General features: G+C 37.2%; 1 protein-coding gene across 1 annotated transcript in view; it reads left to right on the top strand.

Annotated features, from left to right (window-relative positions):
* Nucleotides 1-6,338: 6,338 nt before the first annotated feature.
* Nucleotides 6,339-22,637, top strand: part of LOC117292308 (neuroblast differentiation-associated protein AHNAK-like) — a 42,589-nt gene continuing 26,290 nt past the window's right edge. Inside the window, exons 1-2 of the mRNA XM_033774332.1 lie at nt 6,339-6,871; nt 22,344-22,421. Coding sequence (XP_033630223.1) covers nt 6,553-6,871; nt 22,344-22,421 — 397 coding nt within the window. The 5' untranslated portion in view covers nt 6,339-6,552. The remainder of the gene's footprint in view (nt 6,872-22,343; nt 22,422-22,637) is intronic.

Below are 22,637 nucleotides of genomic sequence, written 5' to 3'. Positions count from 1 at the left end.
CGACGGATATATTATATATAGGGCCCTAATATATCAAACAAAAAATATGAATATAGTGTGTTTGTCGTGAAACTGTGTCAGATGTTACAAAGCGGTATTTTCAGTGTGTTTTAAAATTGTGGAAAACATACTCCGTTAAAAAAATCAAATGATTATATTTGTACTACTGAGTCTGATTAGTAACCTTTTCAACATAAACAAAATAAAATAATTATACTGAACAGTTCCATTTCTGTTCCTTGAGATTTAAAGAAAGATCAATCTTTGTAATGAGGGGATTGTAGTGCAAACTTGTCGGTAGTGTCAGTCTTAACACATTCCGTTCACCACAATGGTGAAGGAGCCCCTAAAGGCACGAACGCATTATCACATCATGACTGCTGACAGCGTTTACCTCAGTTAAAGCCTCAATCAAAAATTGACTTGACCTCAGTTAGGGTCAAACGAAAAAAGATCTGAGAAAAAAAGAGCAAACAGTACAAGCATTGAGAATTGTAAAGAAGGTTTAGAGTTCAGCCAAACTCACATGCCACATTCAGTATTTGTATAAAGTGTTGATATCTTGGGAAGAATACCAGGTTTATAAAAAGGAATGCCCCGAGCTGGGTAGTCTTGTGTCGTTGTATACAGTTGCAGTAAAACGGGAAATACTTTTGACACTTTTGACCTTATGCTATTAAGATTTGATACACTTAGGGGCCAGATCTCCAAACTCCCACAATCTTTAAGATGATCAGATTGAACCTCAGACATTTCTCAAAAAGAATTTTGTTTTGGTAAATATAATTTTCTCTGCTCGCCGGAGTAGTCTGTAGAAGGTGTGATGTGGATTTTTATCATTGACATATTCTGTCATCATTTAAAGGAAACTTTCAATAACAATTTAGAAAGTAGAAATTAGGAAGTAGAAATTTAGAACACATCCTACCTAGGTTCAATAGAGCTCCATGATTCAAAAATGACGTTGGCAAGAAATCCTTTTCTTAGTTCTTCTTTAGAATGAAATGTTATGAAAGCAAAACCTTTACAACATTCTAATATTTGATATTTGATAACATGGCCCACGTTGCCTTAACTCGGTTTACACGATGATTCCACGCACGTCCTTAGTCAAAATCTCCAACACAATTTATCAATGTTTGAGAAAGTTTTAAAAGAGACCCAACAGTCCAAACACTGTCGTACTTTGACACAGGGTGCAAAATTGTTGTTCATTTCAAGCAAGTATGTTCTTCGGGTTTTTTACTCGCCCGTTAATCATAAAAAGTGCTTCAAAATATTAGGAAAAACGTTCATAAGTGTTCAAAAGGTATAATTTTTGTGTATTTAAACTGTTGGGTAAAATCTGGTCCAAATTTAATTACAGAATCGTGTGGGAATAACAGACAAGTATGACCTTTGTGGTCTCTGAAATTCGAGTTGTCCTCCAAACGCGCATTACACAAATCACGGCACCATTTTGCCTTGCCTGTATACTGGGTGCAGCATGAATAGGCCAACCCTTTGGTACCTGTAAGTTACGCTCCAGAGTTTTCTGTACAGTTTTTATCCCTCTATTCAAAAGGAATTATTGTTGATTTTTTTTAACCACAACCAAGAACATCTCTACAGCAACCACGGGTCATTAAGTCGCCCACAACCAGGCATTGTGATGCTTCATTCTTGTCTTATAGGCTTGTGAACGTGAACACCTCAAAAAACCAATACTTTGTGTGCTTTAGGTTCAAGGCCATGCCTTTTGTAGGAGTTTCGAAATCACAGTCAGAGATTTAGAGTGTGTCGAGTTGGTAAGCAGGTAGTCGAGTTGGTTAGTAGTATTGTCGAGTTGGTAAGCAGTTTAGTCGAGTTTGTTTGTAGTGCTGTCGAATTGGTTAGAGTGTTGTCGAGTTGGTTAGTAGTAATGTCGAGTTGGTTAGTATTTATGTCGAGTTGGTAAGCAGTGTAAGAGAGTTGGTTTGAAAGAAGGATTGTCGAGTTGGTCTTGTCGAGGTGTATACGTTGCTTGGGCAAGCATTCGACTCGTTGAGATTCTGATATACCAGAAACGTTTTAAAAATGAAATCCTGATACTTTAACTCTGGGGATGACGAAATCTTGAAAGATGGATGTTGTCTTCCCAGTAAAAGCGTTCTCAGGATGTCGGCATCCTGTAAATAGGATGTCTTCTTCCCAGTGATTACCACGGGATGTTAAGATGTTGGAAGCAGAATCTCGTCTTCTCACTCAGCAAAACGACATCCCGAAAGAAAGATGGCGTATTCACTCTTCCAGATATATTATCGGGGGATGGCACCCTCAAAGTAGGATGGCATCTTCCCGAGATAATTTTAACCCCAGTGGCCCCCTCTTGGCATGTGAGAGAAATTATCTTGAATTATCTTCGGAAATATGTCGTCATCTTATGATGATGTCATAATCCTGCAGTAACTTATCCCAGAACCTGTTAGTTGGGTGACACTTATAGAGCACCGTAATATACGAGCACATCTGTTTGATACTTCGCAGATTCAAACACTTTTCCAAAAGGAGATTTATTCGACGCATATAGGAAGTAATGGATTAATACTGTAGTTTCAAAACCCAAACAAGATTTTCGTTATGTTACCGCTCCAAATTATAACCAAGTAAATTCACAACGCATATAAGAGCTGGTGTCATGGTCACATCTGGATGCGTGCTTTTAGATGAGGATAACCTAACCATCAAGTTGATTGAATTAATAGCATAGTATACCAGTATGATAAAAAGCCTCCTACTCCATGGGTTTAGCTGAGTTCATGACTAGTAAATCGGATGGGAACCTTCAAATTACCCTTACTTATATATGTTTTCTTGGTGAACCCGCAACCATATTGTTTTTCTATAAATTAGTCGGTATCCAAAGCGCGGGTTTAAGTTGAAATAGTCTAATCCCATGTAATGAAGATGATCATTAGATTTGCCATTGTTGGTACGTAGAGCCTGACAACGACATCATAATGTTACTGTATTTTCCCCCTTCTCATAAAGAAGTTCAATATGAGTCTTGAACGAAAAACTCTCGCCAAAGGTTGTCCCTTCTCATTTAAAAATAGCTTGCGGGCAAGTTTATTGTTCATCCATGATATGCATTTTGCAAAACTTCTTGATATTATTTCATCATCACCAGCAGCGGAAAACCACCAAGGACAGGCATAGTAATACAAATAAAAGTTAGAAAGAAATTCCCCCCAAAATACATTAACTTACAACAAAGTGACACAAAATATTGTAACAATGGCAATCAACACGAACACCCACACGATGCCACAACAAATAAACTGAACTTGGTACTGAGAAGAAAAAAACCCAACCCGTGTAACAAAAAGAAGTTCAAGGATGGTTGGCGGATGAGGTTTGGTTCGGCAGATTAGTTGCGATGTTTTACGATTTGTCGTGATTTAACATTGTTGTGATTCGTGATGTCCCTTCACAGGAAGCCCTGCATGGCAACCATCTACATTACTTGATTTAACCAACAGATGTACTTGGCATCCAGACATGAGAAAACAGCGCCATCCCATCATAGGGGAGATGTATTATATTTCATAACTGCCAATCAAAAGGCGAATTATTGTTCTTATTTGATAAAAATAGTGTTCAGAGTTTGTGATAGTTTTTTTGTGAATCTCTTTTTTTAAAACTTCGCACTTGTTTTTGTTTCCCTGCTGTAAAATAATGTTTCGTCAGCCCCTCCCCCCCCCCAACGCCCCCACCCCCTTAACAAGTTAGTTCAGGAGACCACAGTTTGCTTCCAGCCTTGGAATTGTTTCATTGATTTAATCATATTGGTAACAATACAATAACAGTAAACGGAGTGACTGTGTAATAAAGGATGCAATGTAACATTATGCTAATTAGCCTATTTTACATAATTAAAAATAAGTAAAACAATCCCACAACTTTTTGTTACAAAGAGTTTTGTTAAATTATTTTGCATATATGGAAATGAGTGTTGATGTCAGATCCGGTAGACCCTAGTCACTCAAACTATACAACAGATCAACTGATCAAGTTAATCTTCAAATGTACATCTTTTTCACACTTTCGTTTGTAATTTTAAACAAGTGAACGAGTCATTTTTTAACTTGAAACATTAAATCCAATGTAAATATATTGCTATTGAATGCAACGGTATACTGATTTTTTTCTTCAGAGAAAGACACCCACATAATAAAAGCTCATCGGCAAAGTGCAACAAACTTTACAGTGGGTTGTTCCAGTCGGATTGGATGGTTTGCAGTCTAACAAACTCCTCCCAGTCTACCATTGATATGCTTCGTTGCATCTTGCTACGGATTTATTATTACAAACACACACTCATGACAAAAATACATAATTGTCACAATGTGTACATGTTGATACAAACGCTTTACTTAAACCTCACTACAATACACCCTTATACAAGCACACTGTCGCGTATTATGCGTTACAATAGCTTTATGGCTTTCAAAACTAACACTTATCCAACTGCAATTATTTTTTGAATTGACCACCACTGCAATTTATCTCAGAGTTTATCTTACCTAGTTCAAATACACACTTATATGATGTAGACTATGTCCATAGAGAACAGATCATTGTGCCAATGTGATGTTCGTCCACACTTGTATGTCTTCTATCAAAAGTAAATAGTTATTTGTCCGATATTTCTTATCTGGGGCTATTACTTGTTGCTGCTTTACGCTGATACATGGGGCTTTATATCTCTTGATAAACTTATTATTCTGAGTGTTGTAAAATTTGATTACTTGTTTGGCTCACTAAGTAAACAGGATCGTTTCCCCATAGTAACATAAGTTATTCCATTTGTCGTTTTTAAAATTGGTTTCAATTGGTGTTTAATTGAAATTTTAAACTGAGGTGTTTACATCAAAAAGACATTTAAAGATTGTATGGTGACCATTTATAATGCCATCTACCATTAAAAATAATTTATGCTGTTCTTATTTTATTTAAAGACTTCCAAATTGTTCGGGTATTGACCGCTAGGGTGACTGGACAAGTTTAGCCCGATAGCACCGAGCTTGATGAATATCCAATCATGTAGTGCATCCGAGTTGTGAACTGTTCCCACCATAGGCGAATATTATTGGTAAACACAAGATGTTAATAGTAGGTGAAGAATGCTACTAAAGTTGAAGAATGTTGAATGTCCCTAACCCATAAAAAATCAAGAGCTGCAAGCTTGTTAATCATTACCTTGGTTGTCATGACAGCATGCCCTTTCCTTTAAAAAAATTCGATCTGTTTATTTACAAAACTAAAGCAGTTATAAACGCCCTCGATTTAATTTCGGTTCGTTGTCTTCACGCACCTCTCACATATTGCTTCTAAAAATAAATCGGGTTATAAGGGTGACACCAAAAAGCATAAATCAAGTAGGTTGGTTCAGGAATAAGGTGGCCATCTGTATGGTTAAGGTGTGTCTAAGACTCTAAGTGTAACCATATAGCTTGCTCTATGGTGATATAGCTTGCTCTATGGTGTGACTTGAATTAGAAGTTGTGCCTTTAATTAAACTCATATCACCTCTATGGTATCACAAACAAGTACAGTGACAATAAGGTTGATATTGACAATGACAATAAGATTGATATTGACACTATTATGTGTAAGCATTTCTTGTGTTTGTTTTAGACTGTCTCCGTTTAACAATGTATTTGGTTTGTGGTGTCAAAGTTAACCGGGAAAATCACAAATTCTGGGTTAGGCTAAAAAATCACTGTGACGGGAATGTTTTGAAAATTATTCAATGTCCCTGTCATAGATATGAATTAGTTTCATTCTCTCTTAATTGTTTGTTTTGTTAATAATGAAATACGTTGTCCCAATTGGCTCTATGGTTTTTATGTATTTATGTATTTATCATAAATTTATAAGTACTCATAAATACATAAATACAAACAAACCAGAGTTTGCGTAACCAGAGTTTGCACAGAGGGTTTGACTTGCATGTATTCGTTTTAATAATCAGATGAAAGTGATATGTGGCCCATCAAGATTTAACCCAAGTATTTAGGACACATTTACAAACTGATGATCTGAAATAAATAAAAATGCACGCGTCGTTTACCTTTAAAATTATGACATCGTAAAGCTATTTGTGGATTTTAAGAATCGACAACAAGTTTCATTAGAAAATAGAAGCGCTTTGGTCCACTTGGTCTTTTCAAGCAGGTAGATGGAAATTTAAATAAGCTTTGTATGTGTGCACAACATGTATTGTGCCTCAACCCTGGGCATGCAGTGTACATGCGCGATGCTTACAAGGTCTTTACCTTGGGTGCCACTCCTCTTACGTTACGTTACCAGACATTGAGTATGGTTGGGATACAGCCATACCCACGCATGCACTAAACTCCACTAAAACTGGTTATACACTACACTGAGAACTGGTTCCAGAAATGAGTACTTTGTCGTGAGCGCTGCAACTGCGGATCCCGCTTCAACTTGAGTGAATTTTGTTATTCTCTTCTCGAAGAACTTTAAATCGGAGATTTTAGGTTATCGAGTAAAAAGGAGGTCATAAAGATGGGAAACCAGGAAAGTGCTTCGGCTGGTTTACACGTTGAAGGGTCGGTGTCGGTCTCGGGGGCCGCTGATGCCGGTGTCTCCGTGGAAAGCCAGGGCCAAGCCCATGGACCGCCGTCACCGAAAAAAAGACGCCTGAGTTTTAAGGGGTTGCGAAAGGGATCATCATTTCGACGGTCGTTTCGAATTCGGCGGAGTGGACGGGACAAAAAAGCCAAATCTAAGAAGGACGATGGAATTGAAATGGAAGGGGGAGTGTCAGCCGAGATAGGGGCCGGAGCTGCTGGAAATGTGAAAGGTTCTGTGACAGGAAAACCGGGTAAGTCTTCAAACTTAACACACACACATTCCATCGCATTAAAACACTGTAAATATTTGTAAACATTTTGTAGAATGATATTTAGATGTTACCATCAGTCACACAAGGTTCTGTTTTCGTCTTTAGGCTGGTATAACCTTGAATATAAGAAATAGCCAAAGACTGTCTTCATAGAATGGTGACACACCCCAGTTGATATTTGGTATGTGAGTTGGCTGAAGTACTGCGGGGCCCATTTAGGGGTAGTGGTCATTGGAATGTATACAACTGAGTGAACAGAGCGATCTCGACAAATAATAAATACGATTTTTGTAGAAGGGAAATGCTATTTTTGTTCTTCTTAAAAACAACATGTTAAATATTATGAAAAATAAATGTGGCTGTAGTACTAGTTGTTCTGACGTGCACACGCAACGGTTATATGAGGAGCGTTGCAGCTGCTATGGAACATTCCACACATTACTGACATGTTGACGAAATACTGGTTGTGCTTTGCTCTTGGGGGTTATTTAACCAACTTCAATTAATGTATTCTTATGGTTGGTTTCGCACACAGGAAACCCCATGAAAATAAAAGGCATGACTGCGTTGTTAGTTTCTTTCTTGCAAATATTGTTTCGGTTCATTTTGTACAGTGAACTTGTTTTCAAGAACCAGAGAGCGTAAAAATTACAATTGACTGAAAAACTAAAGATCAAGGAGGAAGGAATGTTGGTAGTGAAATTTTGAACATTTAGGTCTATAAAACTTTAACTTAACTTAAATGCATTTAGAAAAACACCATTAAAATGCAGGATAAAAAACATGAGAAAAATAGCAATATGGTTTTAAAAATACACAACGGTTAAAAAAAAAGAAAAACATTAGTAAAAAAATGCATTATAATGCATCATATTATATAGAATAAAATACAAAAATAGACGTCAGGCGGACCCAGAGTAAATCAACCCCACAAGTTCAAATGCTAATTCTATTTCCATTCTGTGATGAGAAAATGTTTGTTGTATTACTTCAATCTGCTGAAAATGAACAAGGGCGATGAAAACCATTTTTTAATTCACCAAAATGCTTTATATATGTTAAGTTAAAGTGTGTTCAGAAACAAAAATAAAAGTGTGTTGCCTTTTTGATGCACATGTGGCTTACGGGGCATGTCGTTTTACCATGGCATAAATGAATTTTGGCGCCATTGACAGTCTAAGCGATCAATTGAATTACAGGTATATGTTGGCAAGTCGATAAAATTGATCTGTGGTCAGGACCTGATGGTCAACCCATAGAGCAAGATGGTCTACCAAGGAGGCATTCATTACAGGCGCAACACAACAAGTCACCCCATCCCAACAGGCCACACAATTCTTGTCTAGTGGTCCCATCCCAATTTGAAAGTGTCTCCCAAATACATTTACTAACGTTTAAACTCCCTCCCCTACAAAACAGAACCCTAAATAATTTTATTTCATAGCTTTACGTTCCAAGTAACTTGATCTATAAACAGACACACCCGCCATCTATTAATGTGTCAAACCAAACAAACGTCTTAGACCTGGCTGGGAACATTCCATTTTGTGGGTCAGGGTAGTCTGAAATCGATTCTTCCAGCCGTCTTGCGATATATTCAAAAAAAAATTCGCATGTAGAGTTCGTTGAACTTTGGTTTTAAAGTATGTTGGCCATTTTAATGTTAGCAATATGTGAGATTGGGCGCTTGTTCCTTGATTTGATTAAGTAATAACCACAGTAACCAATAAATAGATTTTTCTTGGTACGTACTTTTATACCAAACTTTTATGAAAGCATCATCAGTTTGATAACGGATGGATGTACATGTATATCGTGTTCAAGCTTACTACATAGACTAACCTTAAATCAACGATACAGCTTTAGAATGTGTTGGTTTCACTTTTGTTTCTATTGTAAACTATACTGGTGCCTGGAGTAGGGGCGTAGTTGCTAAATTGCTGTTGTGAAACTGTGTGTATTCGGAAGTACGTACAGCGAGGAATTGTCGCTTTTCAAGTTGCCATAATAAAATCAATTAACGAAATTAAAGTTGCAAGGGAGCTTCAACACTATGTCATTTTTTATGTTTGTTTAATAAAATTGATGTACCAAGTTGTATGCATGTTTGTATTTGTTCTTACCAGTCTATGGCCATGTAGCTATAGAGTTTGGTTCCGATTTGTTGAGGACATGTTGATTGGTTGATTTAATGTTTTCTTGAAATGTCCACATAATTTTAAAACTTTGGCAGATTGCATACGATGATGTATCTTTTGAAATATATAGTGGATCCGAATAAATTGTCCGTTCCTGTATTCAATGATGTGAATTGTCCTTTCCTGTATTCAATGATGTGAATTGTCCGTTCCTGTATTCAATGATGTGAATTGTCCGTTCCTGTATTCAATGATGTGAATTGTCCGTTCCTGTATTCAATGATGTGAATTGTCCGTTCCTGTATTCAATGATGTGAATTGTCCGTTCCTGTATTCAATGATGTGAATTGTCCTTTCCTGTATTCAATGATGTGAATTGTCCGTTCCTGTATTCAATGATGTGAATTGTCCGTTCCTGTATTCAATGATGTGAATTGTCCGTTCCTGTATTCAATGATGTGAATTAACCGTTCCTGTATTCAATGATGTGAATTGTCCGTTCCTGTATTCAATGATGTGAATTGTCCGTTCCTGTATTCAATGATGTGATTAAGCACACGGACCACTGGCCCAAATGCCGGGATTGATTTGTGTAACTTTGCATAACCCCCTGTGATCAGGTTAACTTCATAATAGTTTTTGTAAATCTGAGTGAATCAAACATTTCCCGGAACGTTCTGCATGAGCTGCTACAAGATAATGATTTTTGACACATTTACGTAATAAATGACTTTCCAGTTTCAACATCTAAAAACATGCTGTAAATAGCTTTGAATTGCGAGGTTAATATTTAATTGGAGTCCATTTAGCAAAAAATCCTATAGGCCTACATAATAAAAATATAGACCTTGAAACCTTCAAACGTCCCCAGGCCATGAATTGCCCCTCACACAGAAAATCACCCTTCAAATACATCTAACTTCTTACGTAATATTAGGCCTATGTGATTCTTTCTTTTGCAGACACCGGACACATTTGGTAACTGTCAAAGACCAGAACTCGATTGGTAGTCGAAGTTGCGAGATAACTGTGGCATAAAAACGCCCTTCTCACACGAAGTTGTGTGCTTTCAGATGATTGATTTCGAGACCTCAAAACCTAATTCTGATGTCTCGAAACAAAACTCAAATATTTTAGTGGAAAATTACTTCTCTTCGAAAACTACACTATACTCACCTTGTTTTATTTAATCAACAGCTCTCCATTACTTGTTACAAAGTAAGTTTTTATGCAAACAATTATTTTGAGTTATTACCAATAGTGTCAAGTGCCTTTAAGTCTAAAGTAGGCCACTCATTCTGAGAACATTTCTATTTGCAGTTTCAAATCGTTTGTATATTAAGAAAAATATTTGAAGGCTATGTATTTAAAAAGGAAACATAATCTATATATATTAGCAGTTTATGCTTTGAACTGTGTGTGCACGTGTTGAAATTCACACCATGCAAAGATTCAAGAAATGACATTTTCTTGACCGTAATTCCAATTTAAAGGTCATGTCAAGCTTTTGATTGAAACACGGAGTTGTTACATACCTGTAACATTCTACTGAGTAATAAGAACCCTATGTAAGTTTGTTATGTCGAAGATCTCTTGCTGTGAAGGTGACGCAGTATCGAAGGAGAGGCTAATTAAAGGACTTTGTCTAGCTCAGTTAGCATGCAGTTAATATCACTCAAACGGTTCCACAAACTCAGAAAAAGGTCCCAGTCAGGGTTTACCATGTACATGTATGTATAACCCCAATTGAGGGTGGGTTATGTGGGCGTTGTACCCATGCACGGTCACATTAGTAAATTACGTACATGTAGGCCTACAATTCGACAACTAAAAAGTACCTTTTGGCCTTGTACCGTCAACTTGTAACACACCTTTAAAGCCACCAACTAAATAGATCGTTTCACATGTCCTCGTTGTTCTAAATTTACACTTTCCTATTTATTGTATACCAAAATGTGTAAAGACTTATATTTGTTTGGTGTCTGGCCATTTTGGTGCCTGTCTGCTGACAACAATACCTCAAGCATAATATTCAAATACTGCGTCCTTGATCAAAAGGCAATGCCTTTTCATCTCTGATAATTGAAAAGAGAATTTCAGGAACTTTATTGCCACTAACTTTAGAGTGCACTTTTTTGCTTGCTCGCACTATTGTCGAATTAAATAACTTTTAACCATGTTCAGTTACATGTAAGCTTTTTGATTCCAAAAGTCACGTTAAGTCACGAGGCAAACATGAAATGGTATCCTTTGTTACTTTGGCTGTTTTGACTATGGATAAAAGGTGCAACAAGATTTTTCTCTTCCTACCTGAAACCAGACAGGACTGAAAATCCGGGTTCCAAGTTGACCCAAAATGTCAAAACTGCCCATGTGTAACATGAGTTTGTGAACAACATTTACCACGCACACACAACATGAAAGTTGCTGCAAATTAAGATTGATGAACGCCGCGTAATGCTTTGACACAATTTTGTCTGGGACCGCTTTTTTACTCTTTTATGCTAGCGGAGATGAAATAACTTCCAAAGTGTTTCCAAAGTGTATGACCCCCCCCCCCCCCCCCCACGAAAATAAACGGTCGAAGCAACAAAAGGAAAACAAAACCTGAAACGTAATTTAAATTGAAGTGGCTGACTCCCGGTCATCACATAACAGCTTTTCATAAAATCTTACAGATAAAGGAGCTCTTAAAGAAATCAATTTAAAAGTTTGATCGTTATTTATTTTGTAATTATCATTTCTTGATTTGCATCATGGTGCAGCATTCTCTGAATTGGTTCAATTCCTTCCAATGTGAACCAAAACGAGACAGGGAGTCATGCACTGGCTGGCCCCTTTTAACGAATGGTAGACGCAACTATTGCCATGTGTATACAGGGGATTAGACTAAAGTGACAAGTGGTCATCAACCTGTATTGTTATTAACACCAAATCCATTTTCTGTTAAATGATTATGTAATGTTTTCAAAAAGCTGGCGATGTGTCTTACGTCTCAACACATACATGTACACGCATTTTATGAGTCTTGCACACCAAGCGGGCACCCATACTCTGTTTTGTTGAAAGTTGACATTAGGAAGGCTAAACACACATCCACGTCCAAAGCTTGGAACATGCTCGTGCAAGCCAGCGCATAAATCACATCAAACAATGTACACAAACATTGTCAGCTCGTCTTTCGACATCTTTGTTAATAAACACAAGTCTGCTGAACTGCATGAAGTATGTCAAAAAACTTGGTTGACGGTGACATGTCATAGGTTGGTGCAAAAATAAACAAAATCCTCATGAGACGAGTTTTTTAAAGCATACAAATATTACCGCATATTATGATTTGAGCCAACTCATAAGCTCTTAATAGGCCTACATCAATGGAGTCCTTTGGAATACGAAATCCATTTCAAATCTTTTAGTTTTCAATAAACTCACCATGTACAATTGCTAACAATGTGTTGGTAGCGATGTGAAAATAGCTTTTATGGTTTGTCAAGTTCATGCGTTAATTTGTGGCTTATTTTGGTTGCAAGCACATGCGACAAACGTAAATATTTCTGTGTTTTACCAAGTTGAGTTTCACATTCTTTCGATAATTCCAGAGCAATCCTATATTAATCTATAAATTTGCTGAAGACGAGCTGTTTGAGATGTAATCCTTCAGGATTTCCTTCAATATTTTACCATTATGATGCATAAGGAAAGAGTACGTAAAGTTACTACATAAATTGTTCTTAAACTGGCATGTTGTAATTTTTTAATTTAAAGTCACCTGGAAATAGAATTTTTTTTTCTTTCAAACATAAGAGTATATGCTTACGAACAATAAAACAATTTGTTTAGTAATTGTTTGTCACGATTTATATGTTAACAAAATATATAAAGTTGTTTGGGGGCTGACTCCGCCTACCCCTTTTGTGACGTCAATCGAGGCAGACTTTGCCTGCAATGCGTATAGTAAACACACGTGCAAAGTACATGTACGTCCAAGTCGTGAGTTGGTACGTTTCAAAAAGTGTTTTTTCCTGCATTCAGCAGCAATACACCTGGTCGGCATTGCCGGAAAAAACCCCAACAAATCTTTTTTTGAAACGTACAAACTCACGACTTGGTCCGTACATGTACTTTGCAATTGTGTTTACTCTACGCATTACAGGCAAAGTCTGCCTCGATTGACGTCACGAACAGCGCCCTCTCGGGTCGGGGTCAACTCTTAAATTTGTAAATAACATAAGAACTGATTTTTTAAACCTTAGTTAACTGTTTATTCACATTCCACTCATCAAAACACATATATTAGTGACAAAGGCTTTATTTTGAAAAAATACCACTTACAGGTGACTTTAAAGTAACGGGGTCTTCACCTAACAGACGATATAATTATTTAACTCTGTATAAACCTAATACTGATCAGTGCAATTATAGGGAAACAGTTGCAATAGTGAAAAGGCTACCCTGTCTAAAAACTACTATCATTCAGATAACTAGTTGTTATGCTGTTATTGTTTGCAATTGTAAACAGGTATCGTTTCAGTTGTTTTGCCATAGATCTGTAACATTGTCTTCTTGCTTCGTTACATACGTGATAATATGCCATGTCTCCAAATCAAATCAGCGACCTTGTATACCCATGATACTCCACATATTCTTCACTAAATTGACCCGTCTCATTTAAAATGATATTTGTATACCTATTCTTTAGTTTGACCCTTTATATGACCGATTTCTCTGAAATAGTTAGTGTTTGTTGTTGCGTTGCGTAATGGCTCATGTGTGGGTGCTGGGTTTATTGTTATGCGATTCTATGGAGCTCTTTATTAATCCACGTGGGGCACTGACCACGCCTCAATCTGTTATCGAACTTCCCTAACCACAAAGCTCAAACTTGTAAATTTACTGGACATTATTTTTTTGAACGAAAAAACCCTTAAATTCTATAAAAGAGAGAGTAAGAACCTGGGGCAGGAGTTGTGGCAATTGGCGCTACTGCAACTTATCTACAAATCTAAAGTTTACTATTTCACTTGTTATAGGTTTATAGTAGATATTAATATTTTGTCCTGATTTTTCAAGATTATGTTTATAATCTACACCTAGTATTAGTAGTAGCATGTGTACTGTGCATGCATCATGCTTTACAGTTCGTATGGAAGTGTGTGAGGAAAATGGGTCAAAAGTTCGGAAGTATTGGGACAAACTGTTTCCCCAAACAGGCCTCCAGCACCATGGCAACCTTTGAAACATTCCACCTCCTAGATGTGGGCTGCTTAAATAACTGTAGTGTTTTGTAATGGTCGTCACTTTGTTTAGTCGTCACAATGTAATGGCAAGGGTACATACACCACGCACTATCCCTATTAATAAAAGGCCGTGGGTGTCGAATAAATGCATTGCCACCAAGTCTTAATCCCTACCCCCTTCTCCAGGAAAGAAATACCAGCCTAGCTGCCTCATCTCACTTGACAGTGAAATTGGGAGAGACTTTTTAAAGGGCCATTAATGACATACTTACTGTTCATTGATGGCGTCTTGAGCATCAGTGCGTTCCTGGAATGGACACACCCTTTTCTGAATCGGGGGGGGGGGGGATTAGAGTCCAGGTCAATACAATCCGTGAGCATGGAGGTAACAATCAAGCTGGTATTGTGGATTAAAGAGTGGTAATGTAGATTAACCTTAGATTTGAGTTCTTTCAAAGAAGATTAAAGGGGATAATTATATCAGTGGCTTTTGGGAGAGTATTTTAATTTCCATCTCCTGGCTTTAAAATAGTAAATCATTTGTTGGTCATTGTTCACGATGTTACGGTGTATGTTTTGCCAGAAATGTTGTGCAGGTAGGTCTGTCCTTACTCTATGGTCTATTCTATTCTAAAATAGATGTTGTCGAAGTAAGCAATTGGAAGGGGTTGGGTAATGTGTCAAATGATATATTAGCAACTTGACAGTCAATGACCCGTCAGATTGAAACAATCAATTTTTCTCAAGTGTTAATGACCAAATATTGATCCCAAACACATATTAATTGTGGTTGGTGTGAATTGCCATGTTCGATCAAAGTAAAGCCTTCGAGAAAGACTCTGACACATATTAATTGTGGTTGGTGTGAATTGCCATGTTCGATCAAAGTAAAGCCTTCGAGAAAGACTCTGACATGGGCCAAGGTCTATGGTCGAAACTCGAGGCCATATAATACCACTTAAACATTTATGGTTTTTGTAAGCAGTTTTGATACATTTTGGTAATTTATATATGAGAAAGCTAGCGAAACGAAGGGGAGAAAAGAAGGCCATTAAAATTTGTTGCAATTTTAGTACAGTAGCCCCCTGTTAATTATTTTCTGATATCCTTTTAAGAAATATTGTACTACATGTATACACAAAATCGGTCACAACTTAACAACTATTGAAAATGGCACAGTCTAGAACCGAGAAGTCCTATGTGAATACTTAGCATAAACTTTGATATGCAAATCCAATTTGCAGTTAGTCCAATGTTGATTTTAACAATTCTCTCATCGACAACTCTTTGATCTAAATAGTTTACGTGATGCGAACGGAAAATAAACAGATATCACAAGTGTATTCTAAAACAGCAGCCTTTCGTTTATATACAACATGACCTTCAGAGCCCAGACAGGTTTTAGATTCCCAGGTATAGTGAATTACGTCGGTAGCATTATGGAGTAACATGATGCAGAGCTCTGTGAGCAATCCTGCTGAGCTCTGGAACTCTCTGGTGCTCTGGGAGGTCACACTAGTATGGATGTATGGAACAGTGCCAAGTTAGTGTCTGTCTGGCACCCTACCTTCATAAACAACCTCTGATGGACAGGGATGGGTGAAGAACTGTACATAGGATTGGAAGAAATGAAGAAAATGTAGTTTTAATTGTATTATCCCGAGTAATATTAGCTTTAAAACTTTCATTCTTCACCTCACAACTCCTCCACATCCATCAACTTGCTTCCAACTCGAAAATTAAAACACCCCAATTTTTTTAATAAAACGAGAACTTTTTGCTTTGTTGTTTAATATAAACAATTATATTCCTTAATTATTTGAAACTGCAGAAACTAGGCCCTTACCACCCAAAAGCCAATGTTGCGCCTCAAACGTTAGAGGCAGTGGACACTATTGGTAATTGTCAAAGTCTAGCCGTCACAGTTGGTGTATCTCGACATATGCATAAAATAACAAACCTGTGAAAATTTAAGCTCAATCGGTCATCAAACTTGCGAGATAATAATGAGAGAAAAAAACACCTTGTCACACGAAGTTGTATGCGTTTAGATAGTTGACTTCGAGATGGTTGAGTTCTAAATCTGAGGTCTCGAAATCAAATTCGTGGAAATTTACTTCTTTCTCGAAAACTATGGCACTTCAGAGGGAGCCGTTCTCACAATGTTTTATACCATCAACCTCTCCCCTTTACTCGTCACCAAGAAAGGATTTACGCTGCTAATAATTATTTTGAGTAATTACCAATAGTGTCCACTGCCTTTAAACAAATCACGCCCCACGTGGTTTGGACACTACCCTGGAACCATAGAGAATGAACCATCGAGAAAGCAATCGAGGAAGTCATTCATAAATTGTTTGCGATTATTTGAGTATAGTTTGACACCTGGATATAAAGGTGAATGCGTTCAATTTGACTGATAACAGGAAGTCTTTGATTTGATTAGTTTATTGATGATGAAACCGTTTTTCCCAAGCGTGTGTTTCATTCACACAATGCAAAGTTTATTTAGCAAAGTTGACTCCAATTGCCCAATTCTGTTGAGCCATTTCATTCTCGGAACCGTGGACGTATTTACCTTTAATTTCTCAATTGGAGCTTTAGAAAAGTACAGAAACTTTCAAAGTTTCAGTGAAATATTTTTTGAGGAAAGTCTTAAAAAGAGGCTTTGCAGAAAACTGGTTTCACTGGTAAACATTATTGTCCAAAGACCCATACTTCGTGTATCACAACTTGTAGATAAAATAACAAACATGTCAAAATTTGGGCTCAATCGGGTCATCGGGATCGGGAGAAAATAACGGGGAAAACCGCATGTTTCGCCGTGTCGTCACATGTGTTTAAAAATCCGTAATTCTCGATATCGAGAATTGATAATTGTTTTTAAGTTTTCTCAAAAAGTAAAGCATTTCATGGAATAATATTTCCAGAGAAGTCTTTCACCAGTACCTTCTGTAAACCCTTGTAAGTTATTTGTAAAACTGTGAACTTTTATTTGTTTTCGTTCGGCTCCGAAAGTGTATAACTGCCAGTGCCCAATCTGAACATGCTTTCTTTCCAATTTGTTGTCACCGCTGATTACGAATGGAACTTTGTCTTTACATATCGATCTCATTGTTTGTTATTTTGATCTGTCATAACAGCTGAAATGCTTGCAAGTATAGTTCAAAGTCCGCTCATTGAAGATATGTCGCCATTTGTGTTAAATATACATCAAAACGGCTTTGACCCTAAACAAACTGCCAAAATCTGGACAAATTCAGTTATATTTTAGAGGGGTCATAATTGGTTCCTGTTTATTTGTACATAGTAAACGGCATCGAGACAAATTCCAAGGACTTAAATCCGCTTTGATTTAAGTTTGACACAAGAATTTTGGCCCCCGCAAATCACGAGATCTGGGGGAAGACTTTGTACCTCTTTGAAAAAACTTACTTTTTTTGTTCGTGGGAGTTTCTGTTCCCAGGGCCAGTAACACAAGATTAACATTAAGTTGTTACCTCCATCTATTGCATACTCTACCACACAATGCCAGGCGCTTTCGTTTCTCTCGCCTTTTATTGAATTTTCTGTGAATAATAAGGTTATTTTGTTAAGGGTTTGGTTCTTTTGTCCCGCCTGCATATGGGTATTTAAACACCCCTGCACAGCCACAGGTATGCCCGGCATGCCTGCTGAGTTGCATGACAAAAATGGGACACAATTATGCAAAACTACATTGGATTGCAAATCTGGGCGTCCGGTGGTTCTTTTCAGAGAGCATGCGCCTGGTAATCCTATAGTCAAGTTGGGAAATCTTTTGGCCAGCGCCCTGAAAAGTAGAGGGAAGGTATAGAGTAACAGTAAGCGTACTGTGTAAACACCTAGGCCTTTAGTGGTAGGGGAGTTGGCATGCGGATTACACAGCCACTACTACTACATTCAAGGGGAACTCTGCCACTGAAAATTGATCACACGTTCTCGAAGAGTTCGTTATGGAATCCGTAGGGGCAAGCCTCGTTACTTTTGGCCTCGAATTACCACGTTAAGAAGAGAATGCTGACCAATGGCGTTGCTGCTAGCGTGACCGGTAGACTGTGCTAAATTATAACCCGGACAGTTTTCGTTAAGGAATGTCAGCACGGCGTCGATCGTGTGAAAGGACCACTGTGTTGTAGGGCCAACTCAGGAATTCGACCCTGGTAACTTGCTCGCTGTGCTTGTGGATTTCTCCGTGTGTCGAGCGTAGGTCTTTGCCTACCCTACGCTAAATCTACCAAAATGTTTAAATCTGAGATTAACTTCACCGTGCCATCAGGTTAGTTGTTAGTTTTGTCATGATTTTATGTGTGCTAAATCACTATTAAACAGAAAATTGGGAGTAAACTCATTTTCTGATGTCGATGAGGGATCGTCACAAGTTTGTTGTGTTACCGTGTACAGCCTTTCTTCATTCGTCTGACCTCCATGGTCTGTCTTAAAATTGTGGAAATGAAACATCTTTAAAATATTCCAGAGATGTTGAAGATCAACGTAAAAAAGATACGTAAACTGTAAAGGGGTACCCAACAGTGGAATGTAGCATACAACGGGAACCAATGGTGGAACCACAAGTGCGTGTGTGTGTGCTGGTAGTTTACGTAGGGAACTTGGTCAATAGCACAAGGAGGGCTGGGGTGTGACCAAGGCTAGTCAACCATGTTACTTTTCTTGAATAATGCATGTTGCACAAGCTCGGAGGTAGCAGGGAGGTAGTATGCACTGGCATTCATACTTTTTCTCTTGTAAGTCTATTTCAATGTAAATCTTATTCTGCCTTTTGTTGCTACATTTTTAAGCTCCATTCTGTTGGCTTGTTACGTTATATTATGGTTCTATCATTGACCATTTATCAGCCCGTAAATGTTGGGAGGAATTACGTCCGCTTCTGTGGGAAACATGTTTCAGAACAAACTTTCACGAATGAAGATGCTGAATCAAACCAACAATTTTTCACCCATATATTGGCTGGTAACTACTGTTAGATGTACCGAATCATGGAGTGAAAAAGCAGTAGTCAGATCATTGCTCTATGGTCAGATGGTCAGATCTTACTCTATGGTCAGATGTAGCCACTCTGGTTTTAGTTGTACCCTTCTTTTATTCACATGTTGTAAACCATGTCAAATACAGCCTTAGTTTTAAAAACAGCCAAGTAACGTTGGACCTCACTGCATCCGAGTAGAAAGGATCAGATTTAAAACAAATTTGCAGTGGCAAAAATTTCCATGCCCCCCCCCCCCCCTACACTACAAATATAAGACACGTTTCGATAATGATAATAGAAGTTATTGAAACTGAAATGTTAGTATTGTTAAAAAATGTACAGAAAGCCAGAAGGGATGTTCTTCTTAACAATGGACTATTGTTTGATGTAAAACCAGAGGGTTGTTGACAAAAAAATATGTATTCTAAGTTGTACTGTGGAAGTAACATTATGTGGAAGCGGTTTTGTGTTCCTTCATCCATGTGTTAGTAATGTTCGTATGTGAATTCCTTAAAACCCATTCCCTCAACCACCCCAAAACCTTCAAAATCAAACTGCAAGTCTATTTTGATTCGATGGGAGACCACTGTAGCTGTGTGAAAGTGTTACACTGTTAAACAATACATACCGGATTTAGACATCTCGCCATAATCCGAATGCAACAGTTTTTATTATGGTTAAAGTTTTTACAGTTAGCATTAGAGCATGGTTTAGAGGAAAGAGTCAGTGAATCATCAAGTGGGTTTATGAATGTAATTGCTTTACTTGTCATTGCCTTGGTGCCATTGGAAATGTTATACATTTATACAGTACATGTGCCCTTTACTGTAAAAGGCAATTAGGCAAAACCCCATTGCCCATACAATATTCATGGACAAAGAAGCTTCCAGTCGAAGTTAAAGATTAATTGACTAATCTAGATTTTGTGGTGAGGTGAAACCATTGCTCTTCTCCCTCTGATGTGAAACTGTTTCTCACAAGTGGCTTGTTTTGGTCCTGCTAGAAGTAACCTTTAATTTGTTTATAACTTAAGTTAAAGCATACAGTCAACAAAGATATCACATTATCATGTTAAACCCATATCGCTCTCCTATCAGTGGAATGGAATTTGACAGAAATGTTTACTATAGTGCTACCATTTTCCTTTGGGGATATCTTTTTGCATAACATGAAGCTATAGTATGATCATTCAATACATACAATTTAATCTTCATTGATAAGATAAATTCCTGAGTTTACGCACTTGTAGGTCCTCCTTAGTTTCTGGTGAAGACTATGCAAATTTGATTTTCAGTTTTTAAAGGGACTCTTTGGGCTACGAAAGCGTTGATTGAAAAGATGGTTGAAAAGATGTAAAAATAGAATCTATTGATTCACTCAAATATCCATCAAAATGTTGTAGTTTTCCTTTCACTTCATGAAGTAATATCAGACATCATTAGTCCGCTAGTATGAGGATATTTGATTCTACAGGTCCGCCATAATGGCAGACCTTGTTAGTTCTAAAAGTAAAAGGAAAACACCACAACTTCAGGGATTATTTGTGTGAATCATTATGTTCTACATGTTTTACAATTATAATAATTATATCCATCATGTCAAATCATTTGCATATATCCCAAAACACCTAATCCAAAGGCAAAGTGTCCCTATTTCAAAACTAGTAATGGTATTGGTTTCGTGTATACCATAGAGTGCATTATAAGAATTTGCATATTTCTAATAGCCTTGATGCAGAACTGGAAAACTGTAACTGACCTTTGATGTTTTGTTGTTGACATCCAGAAAATATTCAACATTAAAATCATTCGTCACCTATGGGTATGATTTTTTATAACTTGTAATTTTGGTCATGGTTTCATTATTGGCGAATAAAGAATGAGTTAGCGATACCCATGGTGTGAAATCAGACAACCTAGGTTACCTGCTCAACATTCAATTGAAATGGAAAACCAAACATTTGAAAGTCAATTTGGTATTAACTGAAAGTTTTTATGGATTACGGACACATTTTAACTGTTAAAACCAAGTAGGCTACAGATAAGGTTTGTTTATTGTCAAGTCAAGACCAAATTAAACCTTACACTTCATTGATGCAACAGAGATTATCACCTCAGAAACTGCCCTTTACTTTTGCAATTTAAAGGGAACCGACCTCTACATTAGGGACAGAGATTAATTTCATACAATGTGGAATATTGTGGTTCTGCCAAACTTTGCACTAGTTGGGCTTCAGTATTTAATACTTGTAAGGAGACTTACGGCAAATTGTGGCTTATCTTCAACATCGAGACATGTGGAGGTCATCTTAAAAGGAGTGCCAAGTAACTGCCAACTTAATAACAGTACAAACATTTGTTTTCCTGAAATAAACATTGCTTCAACAATTTTCAGTTAGAAACAAAGGGCTGTCTCTTAACTGGTGCATTATATAAACAACTAAGTCCAAAAAATGCTTTGCCAGATTGATTTTTTCTGATGAAAAACTTCACACATGATACAGTGTATACAAAGAAGGGATTGTGAAGATCTTGGTAAGCCTTGTACTGTTCCATTTTATTCAATGGTTTTATCTGACGGAAAGGAATGTTTAAAGCTATAATAAGATGGGATAATAGCTTTAGCATGTTGACATAATAACTTTAACAAAGGCAGCTGATAATGTAAGCTTTCTATGAAAACTACTTGTTTTCAAAGTACCTTGTGAGCTTTAATAAATTATCTGTATCTCTTTAGGTAAGAAAAGTTAATTTTTCTGTAGGTTTATATTTTGACAAATCTGCGCTAATTGTTTATTAAAACATTGAAATGGATTTAGATGGAATCCAGTTGCGTAAAGACTTATATTGGTCCAGGTTAATGAAAGCTTTGAGGATGTTGAGCACCCTGGTGATACAGATTTGTTTTTAGTGAAAACAATTAATTGTTACATTTGAAAGTTTAGATATATACAAGAAAAGTGACATTCATAAATCTTGCTTTGGTCTGTAATAATGTCCATAGAAATCACTTTGGACCGAGAAACATAAAATGCAGCCATGTTTATGTTGAGTTTCCTTTATATTTTTCAGTTGTTGACTTGAATGTAGCTGCACCGCTTGCGACAGATGAAACAGAAAACATGGACCTAGATGCTGATGTTGATATTGGTAAGTTATTTGTGATTGGTTTAGTTTTAGTTTATTAACTTTACTGCACAAACATAATACATTGGGTGCAAAAGGGAAACCCTAAGGAGGCACATAGGCCCCGTAAATAGGGACCCTTGATCACATATTAGTATAAAACAAATGGACAAAGACAACAGCAAAACTGGAAAACCAACTGTAGAAAACATGGAACTGAATCTATTGAGAAACAATTAG

Source organism: Asterias rubens, chromosome 1 (genome assembly GCF_902459465.1).
Source record: "Asterias rubens chromosome 1, eAstRub1.3, whole genome shotgun sequence".
In the NCBI taxonomy this organism is placed as follows: domain Eukaryota; kingdom Metazoa; phylum Echinodermata; class Asteroidea; order Forcipulatida; family Asteriidae; genus Asterias; species Asterias rubens.
This window is presented reverse-complemented; position numbering and strand designations above follow the sequence as displayed.